This window comes from Heptranchias perlo, chromosome 43, assembly GCF_035084215.1.
Source record: "Heptranchias perlo isolate sHepPer1 chromosome 43, sHepPer1.hap1, whole genome shotgun sequence".
Classification (NCBI taxonomy): Eukaryota; Metazoa; Chordata; class Chondrichthyes; order Hexanchiformes; family Hexanchidae; genus Heptranchias; species Heptranchias perlo.
In genome coordinates, this window is record NC_090367.1 from 1,064,796 (window position 1) to 1,081,337 (window position 16,542).

The window sequence follows — 16,542 nt, forward strand, 5'->3', positions numbered from 1 at the left end:
TGGGAGGGTCCCACTGTCGGAGGGTCAGTACTGAGGGAGGGTCCCACTGTCGGAGGGTCAGTACTGAGGGAGGGTCCCACTGTCGGAGGGTCAGTACTGAGGGAGGGTCCCACTGTCGGAGGGTCAGTACTGAGGGAGGGTCCCACTGTCGGAGGGTCAGTACTGAGGGAGGGTCCCACTGTCGGAGGGTCAGTACTGAGGGAGGGTCCCCACTGTCGGAGGGTCAGTACTGAGGGAGGGTCCCACTGTCGGAGGGTCAGTACTGAGGGAGGGTCCCACTGTCGGAGGGTCAGTACTGAGGGAGGGTCCCACTGTCGGAGGGTCAGTACTGAGGGAGGGTCCCACTGTCGGAGGGTCAGTACTGAGGGAGGGTCCCACTGTCGGAGGGTCAGTACTGAGGGAGCGCCGCACTGTCGGAGGGTCAGTACTGAGGGAGCGCCGCACTGTCGGAGGGTCAGTACTGAGGGAGTGCCGCACTGTCGGAGGGTCAGTACTGAGGGAGCGCCGCACTGTCGGAGGGTCAGTACTGAGGGAGCGCCGCACTGTCGGAGGGTCAGTACTGAGGGAGAGCCGCACTGTCGGAGGGTCAGTACTGAGGGAGCGCCGCACTGTCGGAGGGTCAGTACTGAGGGAGCGCCGCACTGTCGGAGGGTCAGTACTGAGGGAGCGCCGCACTGTCGGAGGGTCAGTACTGAGGGAGCGCCGCACTGTCGGAGGGTCAGTACTGAGGGAGCGCCGCACTGTCGGAGGGTCGGTACTGAGGGAGTGCCCGCACTGTCGGAGGGTCGGTACTGAGGGAGCGCCGCACTGTCGGAGGGTCGGTACTGAGGGAGCGCCGCACTGTCGGAGGGTCGGTACTGAGGGAGTGCTGCACTGTCGGAGGGTCAGTACTGGGGGAGTGCTGCACTGTCGGAGGGGCCGTCTTTCGGATGCGACGTTAAACCGAGGCCCCGTCTGCCCCTCTCAGGTGGATGTAAAAGATCCCACGGCCACTATTGGAAGAAGAGCAGGGGGAGTTCTCCCCGGTGTCCTGGGGCCAATATTTATCCCTCAACCAACATCACTAAAAAAACAGATGATCTGGTCATTATCACATTGCTGTTTGTGGGATCTTGCTGTGCGCAAATTGGCTGCTGCGTTTCCTACATTACAACAGTGACCACACTTCAAAAAAAAAGTACTTCATTGTCTGTAAATCGCTTTGGGACGTCCCGAGGTGGTGAAAGGCCCTGGAGAAATGGGAGTTTTTTTTATTACAAGGCAGGAGTCACAGTGAATCAGAGCACATTTGCCTTCAGTTTAGGAACATAGGAACAGGAGTAGGCCATTCAGCCCCTCGTGCCTGCTCCGTCATTTGATAAGATCGTGGCTGATCTGTGATCTAACTCCATATACGTGCCTTTGGCCCATATCCCTTAATACCTTTGGTTGCCAAAAAGCTATCTATCTCAGATTTAAATTTAGCAATCGAGCTAGTATCAATTGCCATTTGCGGAAGAGAGTTCCAAACTTCTACCACCCTTTGTGTGTAGAAATGTTTTCTAATCTCGCTCCTGAAAGGTCTGGCTCTAATTTTTAGACTGTGCCCCCTACTCCGAAAATCCCCAACCAGCGGAAATAGTTTCTCTCTCTATCCACCCTATCCGTTCCCCTTAATATCTTATAAACTTCGATCAGATCACCCCTTAACCTTCCAAACTCCAGAGAATACAACCCCAATTTGTGTAATCTCTCCTCTTAACCTTAACCCTTGAAGTCCGGGTATCATTCCAGTAAACCTACGCTGCACTCCCTCCAAGGCCAATATGTCCTTCCGAAGGTGCGGTGCCCAGAACTGCTCACAGTACTCCAGGTGCGGTCTAACCAGTTTTGAATCTGCCCAGGGCAAATGTGACCAGAAACTGTACAGGACCTGGGTCCTAATGATACGTTGGCAGCCCGCACACTGCTTCTAATTTGGCCCAGGGCGGTCCGCCTCACTGGGAGTGTCCCGGGATAAACGGTGTGGGAAATGGGAACGGTTCACACTGGCGCAGTAGGGCCCACACACTGAGACTGGGACACTACCCGTATTTACAGGGTCTCCATCTGGACTCGACGACTTCAATGCTCTCCTGGCCGATCTCTCGCCTTCCACAAACTCATCCAAAACTCTGTGCCCCCCCCCCCACTGTATCCTAACTCGCACCGAGTCCCATTCACCCATCGCCCTCTGTGCTCGCTGACCTACATTGGCTCCCGATCCGGCAATGCATCAGTTTAAAAATTCTCATCCTTGTGTTCAAATCCCTCCGTGGCCCTCGCCCCTCCCTATCTCTGTAACCTCCTCCAGCCCTACAGCCCTCTGAGATCTCTGCGCTCCTCCAATTCTGGCCTCTTGCCCATCCCCCGATTCCCATCGCTCCACCATTGGCGGCCGTGCCTTCAGCTGCCTGGGCCCTGAGCTCTGGAATTCCCTCCCTATAAGACCATAAGAGATAGGAGCAGGAGCAGGCCATTCAGCCCCTCGAGCCTGCTCCGCCATTTAATGAGATCGTGGCTGATCTGATTTTTTACCTCAACCTCCCTAAACCTCTCCGCCTCTCTCTCCTCCTTTAAGACGCTCCTTAAAACCTACCTCTTTGACCGAGCTTTTGATCACCTGTCCCAATATCTCCTTATCGAGCGGGAAAGTGGAGTTGAGGGTGAAGATCAGCCATGATCCGATTGAATGGCGGAGCAGGCTCGAGGGGCCGAATGGCCTTCTCCTGCTCCTAACTCGTACGTGGCTCAGTGTCAAATTTTGATTTCCGTTCCTGTGAAGCGCCTTGGGACGTTTTACTACATTAAAGGTACTTTATAAATGCAAGTTGTTTCTTTCAAGGCCTCAAGCTCGGGATCTTTGCTTTCGTTTAACGTTCTCTCCCTTTTACCCTCCCTCAGCTGCCAAGTCACATCCAGAAAAGAAAAGCACGACCCCAACCCAGGAATGGATCCAAAATCAGGCCCAGAGGATAAGTAAGTTTCTTGATATATTTTGGGTGTTTGGTGTTGTTCTTTCCCTCGTCCTTACCATTGACCTTGTCGGCAGATTGTGATCAGAAATCAGGGAGTGTCAGATTGCAGTTGGGGGCATGTCCACTGCACCGAATAATGTAACGTGTCTCCCCTCCCTCCGAAACCCAAGCTCAGCATCAGTCCAACTACTTCCTCCTCAACCGCCATTTCAACCCTTTCCCAATGGAGCCTCAGGTGTGGTTCATTCGCTCCCTCTCGCTCTCACTCAATCAGAGGGTCGTGGGTTCGAGCCCCCACTCCAGAGACTTGAGCCCCATAATCCAGGCCGACACTCCCAGTGTCAGTACTGAGGGAGCGCCGCACTGTCGGAGGGTCGGTACTGAGGGAGCGCCGCACTGTCGGAGGGTCAGTACTGAGGGAGCGCCGCGCTGTCGGAGGGTCAGTACTGAGGGAGCGCCGCGCTGTCGGAGGGTCAGTACTGAGGGAGCGCCGCGCTGTCGGAGGGTCAGTACTGAGGGAGCGCCGCGCTGTCGGAGGGTCAGTACTGAGGGAGCGCCGCGCTGTCGGAGGGTCAGTACTGAGGGAGCGCCGCGCTGTCGGAGGGTCAGTACTGAGGGAGCGCCGCGCTGTCGGAGGGTCAGTACTGAGGGAGCGCTGCACTGTCGGAGGGTCAGTACTGAGGGAGTGCTGCACTGTCGGAGGTGCCGTCTTTCGGATGAGACGTTAAACCGAGGCCCCGTCTGCCCCTCTCAGGTGGATGTAAAAGATCCCACGGCCACTATTGGAAGAAGAGCAGGGGGAGTTCTCCCCGGTGTCCTGGGGCCAATATTTATCCATCAACCAACAACACTAAAAAGTGGGATCTTGCTGGGCCAATTCAGAGGGCAATTAAGAGTTCGGGGGGGGGGGTGGAGGAGATTGTACCATCTCCTTGGGAGGGGGAAGTCAATGCTTCCAGGGGATTATGTTCAGAGGAGCCCCTCAAGAGTCTTGAATTTTATCGGAAAGCACCAGTGTAATTCACCCTGTCTCCTGCAGGTGCGGTTTTGTTGGGATTATTTTCTTTATCCTCGGCTTGGGAACGCTGCTGCCTTGGAATTTCTTCATGACTTCCATCCAGGTAGGTAACGCCGGGTCAGAAGGATTGACTCGTGTGATATCAGATGCGTTTGGCACCCCCGGTCCCAGTACTGAGGGAGCGCCGCACTGTCGGAGGGTCGGTACTGAGGGAGCGCCGCACTGTCGGAGGGTCGGTACTGAGGGAGCGCCGCACTGTCGGAGGGTCGGTACTGAGGGAGCGCCGCACTGTCGGAGGGTCGGTACTGAGGGAGCGCCGCACTGTCGGAGGGTCGGTACTGAGGGAGCACCGCACTGTCGGAGGGTCGGTACTGAGGGAGCGCCGCACTGTCGGAGGGTCGGTACTGAGGGAGCGCCGCACTGTCGGAGGGTCGGTACTGAGGGAGCGCCGCACTGTCGGAGGGTCAGTACTGAGGGAGCGCCGCACTGTCGGAGGGTCGGTACTGAGGGAGCGCCGCACTGTCGGAGGGTCGGTACTGAGGGAGCGCCGCACTGTCGGAGGGTCGGTACTGAGGGAGCGCCGCACTGTCGGAGGGTCGGTACTGAGGGACCGCCGCACTGTCGGAGGGTCAGTACTGAGGGAGCGCCGCACTGTCGGAGGGTCGGTACTGAGGGAGCGCCGCACTGTCGGAGGGTCAGTACTGAGGGAGCGCCGCACTGTCGGAGGGTCAGTACTGAGGGACCGCCGCACTGTCGGAGGGTCGGTACTGAGGGACCGCCGCACTGTCGGAGGGTCGGTACTGAGGGAGCGCCGCACTGTCGGAGGGTCGGTACTGAGGGAGGTGCCGTCTTTCGGATGAGACGTTAAACCGAGGCCCCGTCTGCCCCTCTCAGGTGGATGTGAAAGATCCCACGGCCACTATTGGAAGAAGAGCAGGGGGAGTTCTCCCCGGGGCCAACATTCCTCTCTGCACCAACCTCACCAAAAAAATACAACAGATTAAGCGGTCATGCCTCTCATTGCTGCTTGTGGGATCTTGCTGTGCGCACAATGACTCGTGCTTGCCTACGTAATAACAGTCGTCACACTACCAACGATTTAATTGTACATTGTTTGATAACCGCTCCTGGGACATTTTACAATGTTAAAGGCAATATATAAATGCCAGCCGCTGTATGTGAAGTGATTTGGTGGGTAGGAGAAGGTGTTTTATAAATAAAGGCTCTGTCCATCTTTTGCTCTGAGCCCTTAACTCAAATGTTTTAACTTTCGCTCTTCAGTTGAAAGTGCAGAGCTGGTTAAATTGCTCCTGTCAATGATAATCGGTGGGAAGCTTGGTGTGAGGGACGCGCACAGCGTGATGCCTTTCACCGGCCCACAGGATGCACTGCAGCAACTCGCCAAGGCTTCTTCGACAGCACCTCCCAAACCCGCGACCTCTACCACCGAGAAGGACAAGAGCAGCAGGCACATGGGAACAACACCACCTGCACGTTCCCCTCCAAGTCACACACCATCCCGACTTGGAAATATATCGCCGTTCCTTCATCGTCGCTGGGTCAAAACCCTGGAACTCCCTTCCTAACAGCACTGTGGGAGAACCTTCACCACACGGACTGCAGCGGTTCAAGGACGCGGCTCATCACCACCTTCTCAAGGGCAATTAGGGATGGGCAATAAATGCTGGCCTCGCCAGTGACGCCCACATCCCCAGAATAAGAAAAATATATCAGCAGGGATCCTGTCAAAGTGACCGGTCACCTGCAAAAGGGATTGGGTCTTTAATAAGTTACGGGCTCTAGTGATTGCACACTGGCTGGGTTAATCTGTTATTTGTTGGGATCGGTTGAGAGGGGAATCTTGGCTCAGTACACCGGGGAACTCCCTGTTCCTCCAGTAAGACTGCAAGTCATTCGAAGACGGTGTTGATTTCCCAGTAACTGGAGCAGTGAGTCTGGTTTACATGCCTTCTGGTAAAGAAAAAAACTTGTTTCTACCGGGCCTTTCACCACCTCAGGACGTTCCAAAGTGTTTCACAATCAAGAAATTACTTTTTGAAGTGTGGTCACTGTTGTAATGTGGGAAACGCAGCAACCAATTTGCGCACAGCAAGATCCCACAAACAGCAATGTGATAATGACTGGATAATTTTTTTTTAATGTTGTTGGTTGAGGGATAAATATTGGCCCCAGGACACCGGGGAGAACTCCCCCTGCTCTTCTTCCAATAGTGGCCGCGGGATCTTTTACGTCCCACCTGAGAGGGGCAGACAGCGTAGTGTGTTCGATCCACAGGACGCACTGTAGCAATTCACCACGGCTGCTTTGGTTGCACCTCGCAAACCCCAGCCAGAGTTCCTGCCCCATATCCCTCGCTCGGAGTATCAGACAGTGTTGTTACTCTGTATCTCTCACTCAGAATATCAGTGTTGTTATCCTGTATCTCTCGCTCGGCGTATCAGACAGTGTTGTTATCCTGTATCTCTCGCTGGGAGTATCAGGCGGTGTTGTTGTCCTGTATCTCTCGCTCGGAGTATCAGGCGGTGTTGTTGTCCTGTATCTCTCGCTCGGAGTATCAGGCAGTGTTGTTATCCTGTATCTCTCGCTCGGAGTATCAGGCAGTGTTGTTATCCTGTATCTCTCGCTCGGAGTATCAGGCGGTGTTGTTATCCTGTATCTCTCGCTCGGAGTATCAGATAGTGTTGTTGTCCTGTATCTCTCGCTCGGAGTATCAGGCGGTGTTGTTGTCCTGTATCTCTCGCTCGGAGTATCAGACGGTGTTGTTGTCCTGTATCTCTCGCTCGGAGTATCAGACGGTGTTGTTGTCCTGTATCTCTCGCTCGGAGTATCAGGCGGTGTTGTTGTCCTGTATCTCTCGCTCGGAGTATCAGGCGGTGTTGTTGTCCTGTATCTCTCGCTCGGAGTATCAGGCGGTGTTGTTGTCCTGTATCTCTCGCTCGGAGTATCAGGCGGTGTTGTTGTCCTGTATCTCTCGCTCGGAGTATCAGGCGGTGTTGTTGTCCTGTATCTCTCGCTCGGAGTATCGGTGTTGTTGTCCTGTATCTCTCGCTCTGAACCTTTTCCCTACCTTCTTGTTGAAGTATTTCGAGGTTCGACTGAATCTTCCTGCTGGGAATGGTTCTGTGTCCGGGAATACCACGGATCCGGCTGTCAGTGAATGGCATTTCAGTAACTGGATGACTATACTCGCTATGCTGCCTCTGTTGCTATTCGCCTGCTTCAACTCCATCCTCTACCCAAGGTAAGGCATCCAATCTCCCCCCACCCCCCGGCTGCCTAGTCTCACCTGCTGGTTAGGCCTTGATTTAAGTTTTATTGTAGAGGGTTTGGAATTTTCATGAGTGGCTCTGCACCTAGCGGAGGTGATCAGAAGTTCATAGAACCTGACAGCACAGAAGGAGGCCGTTCAGCCCATCGTGCCTGTGCTGGCTCTTTGAAAGAGCTGTCCAATCGGCCAGGATTCCCGCTTCTGCCCAGTCTCCCGGCGATTCCTTCAGGAGAGAGTGCACGGCGTGTGCCCATCCATACAGGATCGGGCTTGGATGTGATGCTGACTGCAGTCGAATATCAGGCCCGAAGTTAAATGTTTTTGCACTGACGCGGCTGTTTGCAGTTCACTACACGCTGTGGTGACAGGTGTGTAAAAGCCTGTGGCTGACCGCGAAGTCTTGTCGTTCGCAGGATCCCAGAGATGGTGCGGATTGCCGGCAGTTTGTTTGGGATCTTCCTGCTCTTCCTGGCGACCGCGGTGATGGTCGTGGTTCCGATTACCCCATTCGTATTCTTTGCGGTTACCATGACGGTAATCTGGTTCATAAACTGTGAGTAAAAGTGGGAATCGTCCCGCTCCCGAATACTCTGCCTCTTGCTGTGGGCATCCAGTGACCTCCTGTAAGCCCCATCCCCCCCCCCCCCCCCACACTAAAGCGGTCACTCTAAATGGTGGTCAGTGGGCTATTTGACCATGGTGTGCTTCGTGGCCAAGCCAGGGTCCTGCCCTGCCCTCACACTGTGCCCGTGCACGCTCTCTCCAGCTGGGGAACGCTGCGTCCCGATACAGATCTAGAAGGCAGCCCGATTTTTTTTTTTTCTCTCTCTCTCTTTCTCTCCCATCCCCGAACCCAAATTGCTACCTGGCAGCTGACCTGAACGCAGGTCAGGGGGTTGGAACAGCAGGTGGTGGATCTCTCGGCCGAGCCCCTGGGGGGGGGGGGGCGGTCACAGGAACAGGAGGGAGGCCATTCAGCCCCTCGAACCCGTTCCGCCATTCAATCAGATCGTGGCTGATCTGTATCTTAACCCCATTTACCCGCCTTGGTTCCGTAACCCTTAATCCCCCTCACCCAACAAAAATCCATCGATCTCAGTTTTGAAAGCTCCAATTGACCCTCAGCCTCAACAGCTTTTTTGGGGGGAGAGAGTTCCAGATTCCCACTCCCCTTTGTGTGAGGAAGTGCTTCCTGACATCACCCCTGAACGGCCTGGCTCTAATTTTAAGGTTCTGCCCCCTTGTTCTGGACTCCCCCCACCAGAGGAAATAGTTTCTCTCTATCGACCCGATCAAATCCTTTAATCATCTTAAACCCCTCGATTAGATCACCCCTCAATCATCTATCCTCGAGGGAATACAAGCCCAGACCTATTCGCGCGGGTTCTGACCTGTTTTATGGCAGTGTGTAACAGCGTATCCCTTTATTCCCATTGCCAGCCTTCAGCGCTATCCTGCAGGGGAGCTTGTTTGGTTTAATCGGACAACTCCCAGAAAAATACAGCAGTCTGTTCATGAGCGGGCAGGGAGTGGCTGGGATCTTTGCATCACTTGCGTCAATCTTCGCAAAAATAAGTAAGTCTGTCTCTCTCTCTCTCTGTCCCTCCTTCCCCGTTATGCGACAGTCTGCACTGGAGAAGTAAGTTGGAGCAATCTTTGCTACGAGCTCACAGAACAACTCTGCCTCCTCCCCATCTCCTCGCTGTTTGCCACGTCCCACAGCTGCGCTGGGAGCTCTCCTCGGTGACTGTAATGGGAGCTGTAACACTCGATCTACGCGGTGCAGATGTGGAGATCTCCGCTCGCTGCGAAACTGTCCCTGTGTCTAACTCGCACCGAGTCCCGTTCACCCATCGCCCCCTGCGCTCGCTGACCTACATCGGCTCCCGGTCCGGGAACACCTCGAATTTAAAATTCTCCATCCTCGTGTTCAAATCCCTCCGTGGCCCTCGCCCCCCTCCTCCCTATCTCTGTAACCTCCTCCAGCCCGACAACCCTCCGAGATCTCTGCGCTCCTCCAATTCTGGCCTCTTGCCCATCCCCGATTTCCATCGCTCCACCATTGGCGGCCGTGCCTTCAGCTGCCTGGGCCCTAAGCTCTGGAATTCCCTCCCTAAACCTCTCCGCCTCTCTCTCCTCCTTTAAGACGCTCCTTAAAACCTCCCTCTTTGACCAAGCTTTTGGTCACCTGTCCTAATATCTCCTTATGTGGCTCGGTGTCAAATTTTATCTGATTTACGTTCCTGTGAAGCACCCTGGGACGTTTCACTACATTAAAGGCGCTATATAAATGCAGGTGGTTGTTGTTGTCTGTGCAGGTGACTCTGACCAGGAATCGGCAGCGTTGGGTTATTTCATTACTCCGTGTTTGGTGATATTAATGACTCTCATCTTTTACTTCGTCCTACTTCACCTGGTGAGTACAAGTCTCCCCGCTCCTTCCTTTCAATTGTTCCTTGAAGGCGTTTTCTTTTTAAGAACAGGAGGAGGGGCCGTCTTTCGGATGAGACGTTAAACCGAGGCCCCGTCTGCCCCTCTCAGGTGGATGTAAAAGATCCCACGGCCACTATTGGAAGAAGAGCAGGGGGAGTTCTCCCCGGTGTCCTGGGGCCAATATTTATCCCTCAACCAACATCACTAAAAAAACAGATGATCTGGTCATTATCACATTGCTGTTTGTGGGATCTTGCTGTGCACAAATTGGCTGTCACGTTTCCTACATTACAACAGTGACCACAGTTCAAAAAAAAAAGTACTTCATTGGCTGTAAAGTGCTTTGGGACGTCCTGAGGTGGTGAAAGGCCCGTTAGAAATGGGAGTTCTCTCTTTTAAGGGGTACTGCCTGACCCCCACCCGGTCTGGGCCGACACCTGACTCCAGTCCCATGGCTGACTCTTGCTGCCCTCCGAGGGGGCATCATGTGCCCCACACCCAGAAGGACTAGGGAATGGGCAATGAATGCACCCGTGCCAACATCCTGAAGGGAAGATAAATTAAAGCAGTCTCGAAGCACGCTACCCATTTGCGGATCTGCCTTCTGTTCCACCTGCTGACGTTCCCTTTTGCCTCCTCTCTGTCCACTGCAGGAATTTGCAAAGTATCACTTCAGCAAAGATCACAAGCACCGTAACGAACTGGAATGCAAGTCTGTGCTGCTGAGTCCCAGTAAGTGTCTTCACCGTGGCCCTCGCCCCCCTCCCTATCTCTGTAACCTCCTCCAGCCCTACAACCCTCCGAGATCTCTGCGCTCCTCCAATTCTGGCCTCTTGCCCATCCCCCGATTCCCATCGCTCCACCATTGGCGGCCGTGCCTTCGGCTGCCTGGGCCCTAAGCTCTGGAATTCCCTCCCTAAACCTCTCGGTCTCTGAACCCCTCTTTCTCCCCCACCCCATCTCCGTTAAGATGCTCCTTAAAACCTACATCTTTGTCCAAGCTGAATCAGCCTGTGTGTCTCTCTCTCACCTCCGAGTCAGAAGGTCGTGGGTTCAAGCCCATAATCCAGGCCGACACTCCCAGGGTCAGTGCTGAGGGAGTGCTGCACTGTCGGAGGGTCAGTACTGAGGGAGCGCCGCACTGTCGGAGGGTCAGTGCTGAGGGAGCGCCGCACTGTCGGAGGGTCAGTGCTGAGGGAGCGCCGCACTGTCGGAGGGTCAGTGCTGAGGGAGCGCCGCACTGTCGGAGGGTCAGTGCTGAGGGAGCGCCGCACTGTCGGAGGGTCAGTGCTGAGGGAGCGCCGCACTGTCGGAGGGTCAGTGCTGAGGGAGCGCCGCACTGTCGGAGGGTCAGTGCTGAGGGAGCGCCGCACTGTCGGAGGGTCAGTACTGAGGGAGCGCCGCACTGTCGAAGGGTCAGTACTGAGGGAGCGCCGCACTGTCGGAGGGTCAGTACTGAGGGAGCGCCGCACTGTCGGAGGCGCCGTCTTTCGGATGAGACGTTAAACCGAGGCCCCGTCTGCCCCTCTCAGGTGGATGTAAAAGATCCCACGGCCACTATTGGAAGAAGAGCAGGGGGAGTTCTCCCCGGTGTCCTGGGGCCGATATTTATCCCTCAACCAACATCACTAAAAAAAACAGACGATCTGGTCATTATCACATTGCTGTTTGTGGGATCTTGCTGTGCGCAAATTGGCTGCTGCGTTTCCTGCATTACAACAGTGACCACACTTCAAAACATTGGCTGTAAAGCGCTTTGGGACGTCCTGAGGTGGTGAAAGGCGCTGTAGAAATGGGCGTCTCTCTTTAGTCTCTCCTATTTTTGGCTCTGTGAAGCTTTGTGGGATGTTTTTGTATGTCAAAGGCGCTATATAAATGCAGGCTCGCGGGACGAGGCGAGACCACCCGCTTCGTTCTGGCCCCTGCTTTACGCCTCGATCGGGGGTCGCGACCCCGCGCCCCTACCCATTATAACAGCCTCAGAGAGACGATCGTGAAAGCCCAGGTCCTCTGGTGAACCTTGTTCACATCAAACCTTTTTCCTCGTTAAATAATAGCGGATGAAAAGAACGGAGAGATCGGGGCCAGGAAACAGGCATTCGTCAGCGTCGAGGGATCGAGCAGCAGCGATGACCAACCAGAGAAGGCACTCGGTATAATCAAAGTGTTAGCAAAGGTGAGATTCGTGTTTGTGAGTCTCTCTGCGCCCCGCCTGGGCGCCCGGCCCCTGCGGAAAATCCCCGGGAAGTGGAGCTGAGAGATTGTTGTTTGGGCGGTGTTGGGGAAGGTGCAGCCCGGAGCCGTAACTTGGGTTAATTCTCCTCTCGTTCGCCCCGACAGATCTGGAAGATGGCAATCTCAGTGTGTCTCATATTAATGGTGACCCTGACGGTCTTTCCTGCAATAGCGGTTGATGTCAACTCCCATGTAGTCGAAGGCAAATGGAGTGAGTGTTTAACCCAGTATTCAAATACAAGAAGGGGTTAATATATAGAATAACAGATACCCGGGAGTGAGTTACAGACTGGAATCTAATCGAGGGGTTCGGGGGGTTTATATATAGAATAACAGATACCCGGGAGTGAGTTACAGACTGGAATCTAATCGAGGGGTTCGGGGGGTTTATATATAGAATAACAGATACCCGGGAGTGAGTTACAGACTGGAATCTAATCGAGGGGTTCGGGGGGTTTATATATAGAATAACAGATACCCGGGAGTGAGTTACAGACTGGAATCTAATCGAGGGGTTCGGGGGGTTTATATATAGAATAACAGATACCCGGGAGTGAGTTACAGACTGGAATCTAATCGAGGGGTTCGGGGGGTTTATATATAGAGTAACAGATACCCGGGAGTGAGTTACAGGCTGGAATCTAATCGAGGGGTTCGGGGGGTTTATATATAGAATAACAGATACCCGGGAGTGAGTTACAGACTGGAATCTAATCGAGGGGTTCGGGGGGTTTATATATAGAGTAACAGATACCCGGGAGTGAGTTACAGACTGGAATCTAATCGAGGGGTTCGGGGGGTTTATATATAGAATAACGGATACCCGGGAGTGAGTTACAGGCTGGAATCTAATTGAAATTGTTCTGGTGGTTTAATTTTTTTTCCTGTTTGGACAGGCGAATACTTCATTTATGTGTGCTGTTTCCTGTTGTTTAATATTATGGACTGCCTTGGTCGCAGTATGACTGCTTACTGTATGAGGGTGAGTTGAAACCATTTTGTGTCGTGTTGTACCTCCCAGTTTCTCTGCCCTCCCCACCGATGGCGCTGACTCTCGCTGGGGTGCGGTTAACCGCGAGCGCCGTCCGGTACCCACATGGACTCACTCTTCTTGCGCGGGCCCAGGCTGCCAGCGTCGGGCGGGATATTTGGGCGTGATATGCGTCACATCAGCCCCGATCCTGTCCTCACCGGAACCTGCTCGCAAGGGTGACTGGATAGGGAGCAAAGCCGGAGTAAATGGGATTAAGATACAGATCGACCGTAATCTAATTGAATGGCGCAACAGGCCCGGAGGGGCTGAATGGCCTCCTCCATGCTCTTGTCACCTCCGGACTCAACTATTCCAATCCTCTCCTGGCCGGCCTTCCATCTCCCACCCTCCATAAACTTCAGCTCGTCCAAAACTCTGTCTCCCCACCCCCCCACCCCCGTATCCTAACTCCCCCCCGAGTCCCGTTCCCCCATCACCCCCTGTGCTCGCTGACCTACATCGGCTCCCGGTCCGGGAACGCCTCGATTTTAAAATTCTCATCCTCGTGTTCAACTCCCTCCGTGGCCCTCGCCCCCCTCTCCCTATCTCTGTAACCTCCTCCAGCCCCTACAACCCTCCGCGATCTCTGCGCTCCTCCAATTCTGGCCTCTCGCCCATCCCCGATTCCCATCGCTCCACCATTGGCGGCCGTGCCTTCAGCTGCCTGGGTCCTAAGCTCTGGAATTCCCTCCCTAAACCTCTCCGCCTCTCTCTCCTCCTTTAAAACCTCCCTCTTTGACCAAGCTTTTGGTCGCCTGTCCTGATATCTCCTTATGTGTCCCGGGTGCCTGATTTACGATCCTGTGAAGTGCCCCCGGGATGTTCTCCTCTGGCTGGTTTTCCAGCTGGCTCCATTTCCCCCCCCTCCGCCCCGGTCGGTGTGGCCCGCTCCCACGACGCCGATCGCCGCTGCGATGAAGTTGTGACGCAGCTGCGTCTCTCTCCCTGCAGCCCCGGAAGGACAACCTGCTCATGCCATTGATCCTGCTCCGAGTTGTCTTCATCCCGCTCTTCATGCTGTGCAATGTGAAAGATCGGAAATTCCTCCCGGTCATCTTCCACCATGACTGCTGGTTCATCGCCTTCATTGTCGCGCTCGCCTTCTCCAACGGATACTTAGCAACGATCTGCATGTGTTACGCCCCCAAGTAAGTGACTCCTTTCTTCTCTTGAATACGGAGTGAATATTGACACCCCCCCCCCCACTGAGTCGGCCAATGACCTGGAGGCAGGGGCGGGACTTGTGGCGGTGATTGGGTAACCCCCCCCGTCAATCACGCCTGGAGCCCGCACTGCTGCGAGAGCCGGGGATCGATTTTTATGCACGTAACTTGTATCATGTAACTATCCTCCGCTCACTGCATTTTGCTGGATTAATAATCCTGCTTTTATCGGGAGAAGTTGCTGTAGTTTCGGCCATTGAGTTTTGTTTGCTGTAGTTCGTAGAGACTCTGTTTGACAATAATGACCAGATCATTTTTTTTAGTAATGTTGGTTGAGGGATAAATATTGGCCCCAGGACACCGGGGAGAACTCCCCCTGCTCTTCTTCCAATAGTGGCCGTGGGATCTTTTACATCCACCTGAGAGGGGCAGACGGGGCCTCGGTTTAACGTCTCATCCGAAAGACGGCCCCTCCGACAGTGCGGCCGGCGCTCCCTCGGTACTGACCCTCCGACAGTGCGGCGCTCCCTCGGTACTGACCCTCCGACAGTGCGGCGCTCCCTCGGTACTGACCCTCCGACAGTGCGGCCGGCGCTCCCTCGGTACTGACCCTCCGACAGTGCGGCGCTCCCTCGGTACTGACCCTCCGACAGTGCGGCGCTCCCTCGGTACTGACCCTCCGACAGTGCGGCCGGCGCTCCCTCAGCACTGACCCTCCGACAGTGCGGCGCTCCCTCAGCACTGCCACCGGGAGTGTGGGCCTGGATTATGGGACTCAAGTCTCTGGAGTGGGGGCTCGAACCCACGACCTTCTGACTCCGAGGCGAGAGAGAGAGACACTGAGCCACAGCAGACACCTGTATTGTGGTTTTATTAGTGGCCTCCACTCCATAGCAGACGGACTCCTGGAGTCCGGGCACCGGGAGCAGACGGACTCCTGGAGTCCGCGCACCGACCTCACTCTGGTACCTTGCCCAAGTCACCAGGCTATTTGGCATTGGGAGCCGCGCTCCACCTCGTCCTGTCCCTCCCCATCTCACACATTCGCTTTCCAGCAGGGAGTCACTGGCCACGAAGAGCTTTTCTGACTGGTCTTATTTTCCTCACCCTAATCCAGGGGAGCTCAGGCCACTTTTTTAGCCGCCTCTGCTGCCCGGGTTGAGATACGCACAGGCCGGGGATGGAGCCTGGGTCTTTCCTGCTCTGTGTGGGGGTGGAGGGCTCAGTCCCACTCGGACTGCATTGGAGCTGGGGTTTTTTTTTTCACCGGCCCCGACTAACCTGTGCCCTTTCTCTCTTTCGCAGGAGGGTCTCTCCCAAAGACGCTGAGACAGCTGGTGCCATCATGTCCTTCTTCTTCTCTCTGGGCCTCGCTCTGGGAGCTGGGCTGTCGTTTCTGGTCAGGTTAATGATTTAAAGACAGAGTGGGCAGTAAACGCAGCCCCACATCTGGAGAACAAATGAAAATAAATCTCCCCCCCCCCCCCCCCACCCTTTTGTCCAAACATCGCACCAGGTCAAGGGTCAACTCCAGGGATACAGGGCTGTTCCGAGACAAATCGGGGAGCGATGTCGTCCAGCCCCCACACCCCCCCCCCCAACCCCAGACGGGGGGGAATAGAGAGGGGGCGAAACCCAGAGACAGGGGGGGGAATAGAGAGGGGGCGAAACCCAGAGACAGGGGGGGGAATAGAGAGGGGGCGAAACCCAGAGACGGGGGGGAATAGAGAGGGGGCGATTATTTTTATGATGTAAGTCTCTATTCCCGTCTCTGGGTTTCGCCCCCTCTCTATTCCCCCCCCTGTCTCTGGGTTTCGCCCCCTCTCTATTCCCCCCTGTCTCTGGGTTCCGCCCCCTCTCTATTCCCCCCGTCTCTGGGTTCCGCCCCCTCTCTATTCCCCCCGTCTCTGGGTTTCGCCCCCTCTCTATTCCCCCCCCTGTCTCTGGGTTTCGCCCCCTCTCTATTCCCCCCGTCTCTGGGTTCCGCCCCCTCTCTATTCCCCCCGTCTCTGGGTTCCGCCCCCTCTCTATTCCCCCCGTCTCTGGGTTTCGCCCCCTCTCTATTCCCCCCCCTGTCTCTGGGTTTCGCCCCCTCTCTATTCCCCCCCGTCTCTGGGTTTCGCCCCCTCTCTATTCCCCCCCGTCTCTGGGTTTCGCCCCCTCTCTATTCCCCGTCTCTGGGTTTTGCCCCCTCTCTATTCCCCGTTTCTGGGTTTCGCCCGTCTCTATTCCCCCCGTCTCTGGGTTCCGCCCCCTCTCTATTCCCCCCGTCTCTGGGTTTCGCCCCCTCTCTATTCCCCCCCTTCTTTGGGTTTCGCCCCCTCTCTATTCCCCGTTTCTGGGTTTCGCCCGTCTCTATTCCCCCCGTCTCTGGG

At 55.2% G+C, this 16,542-nt stretch overlaps 1 protein-coding gene across 3 annotated transcripts in view; it reads left to right on the forward strand.

The window, feature by feature from the left end:
* LOC137306380 (equilibrative nucleoside transporter 2-like) overlaps nucleotides 1–15,777 on the forward strand; it is a 16,849-nt gene extending 1,072 nt beyond the window's left edge. The window contains exons 1-13 of one of the 3 annotated variants that reach the window (XM_067975536.1): nucleotides 2,514–2,831; nucleotides 2,923–2,997; nucleotides 4,036–4,117; nucleotides 7,116–7,276; nucleotides 7,717–7,856; nucleotides 8,744–8,878; nucleotides 9,622–9,719; nucleotides 10,390–10,468; nucleotides 11,794–11,912; nucleotides 12,077–12,182; nucleotides 12,868–12,953; nucleotides 13,956–14,152; nucleotides 15,473–15,777. In XM_067975536.1, the coding sequence (XP_067831637.1) occupies nucleotides 2,969–2,997; nucleotides 4,036–4,117; nucleotides 7,116–7,276; nucleotides 7,717–7,856; nucleotides 8,744–8,878; nucleotides 9,622–9,719; nucleotides 10,390–10,468; nucleotides 11,794–11,912; nucleotides 12,077–12,182; nucleotides 12,868–12,953; nucleotides 13,956–14,152; nucleotides 15,473–15,584 (1,344 nt within the window). In that variant the 5' untranslated portion in view covers nucleotides 2,514–2,831; nucleotides 2,923–2,968 and the 3' untranslated portion in view covers nucleotides 15,585–15,777. Of the gene's footprint in view, nucleotides 1–2,513; nucleotides 2,832–2,922; nucleotides 2,998–4,035; nucleotides 4,118–5,811; nucleotides 5,989–7,115; nucleotides 7,277–7,716; nucleotides 7,857–8,743; nucleotides 8,879–9,621; nucleotides 9,720–10,389; nucleotides 10,469–11,793; nucleotides 11,913–12,076; nucleotides 12,183–12,867; nucleotides 12,954–13,955; nucleotides 14,153–15,472 lie in introns of those variants that run through there. The other 2 variants (XM_067975535.1, XM_067975537.1) reach the window with 2 other exon arrangements.
* The last annotated feature ends 765 nt before the right edge of the window (nucleotides 15,778–16,542 follow it).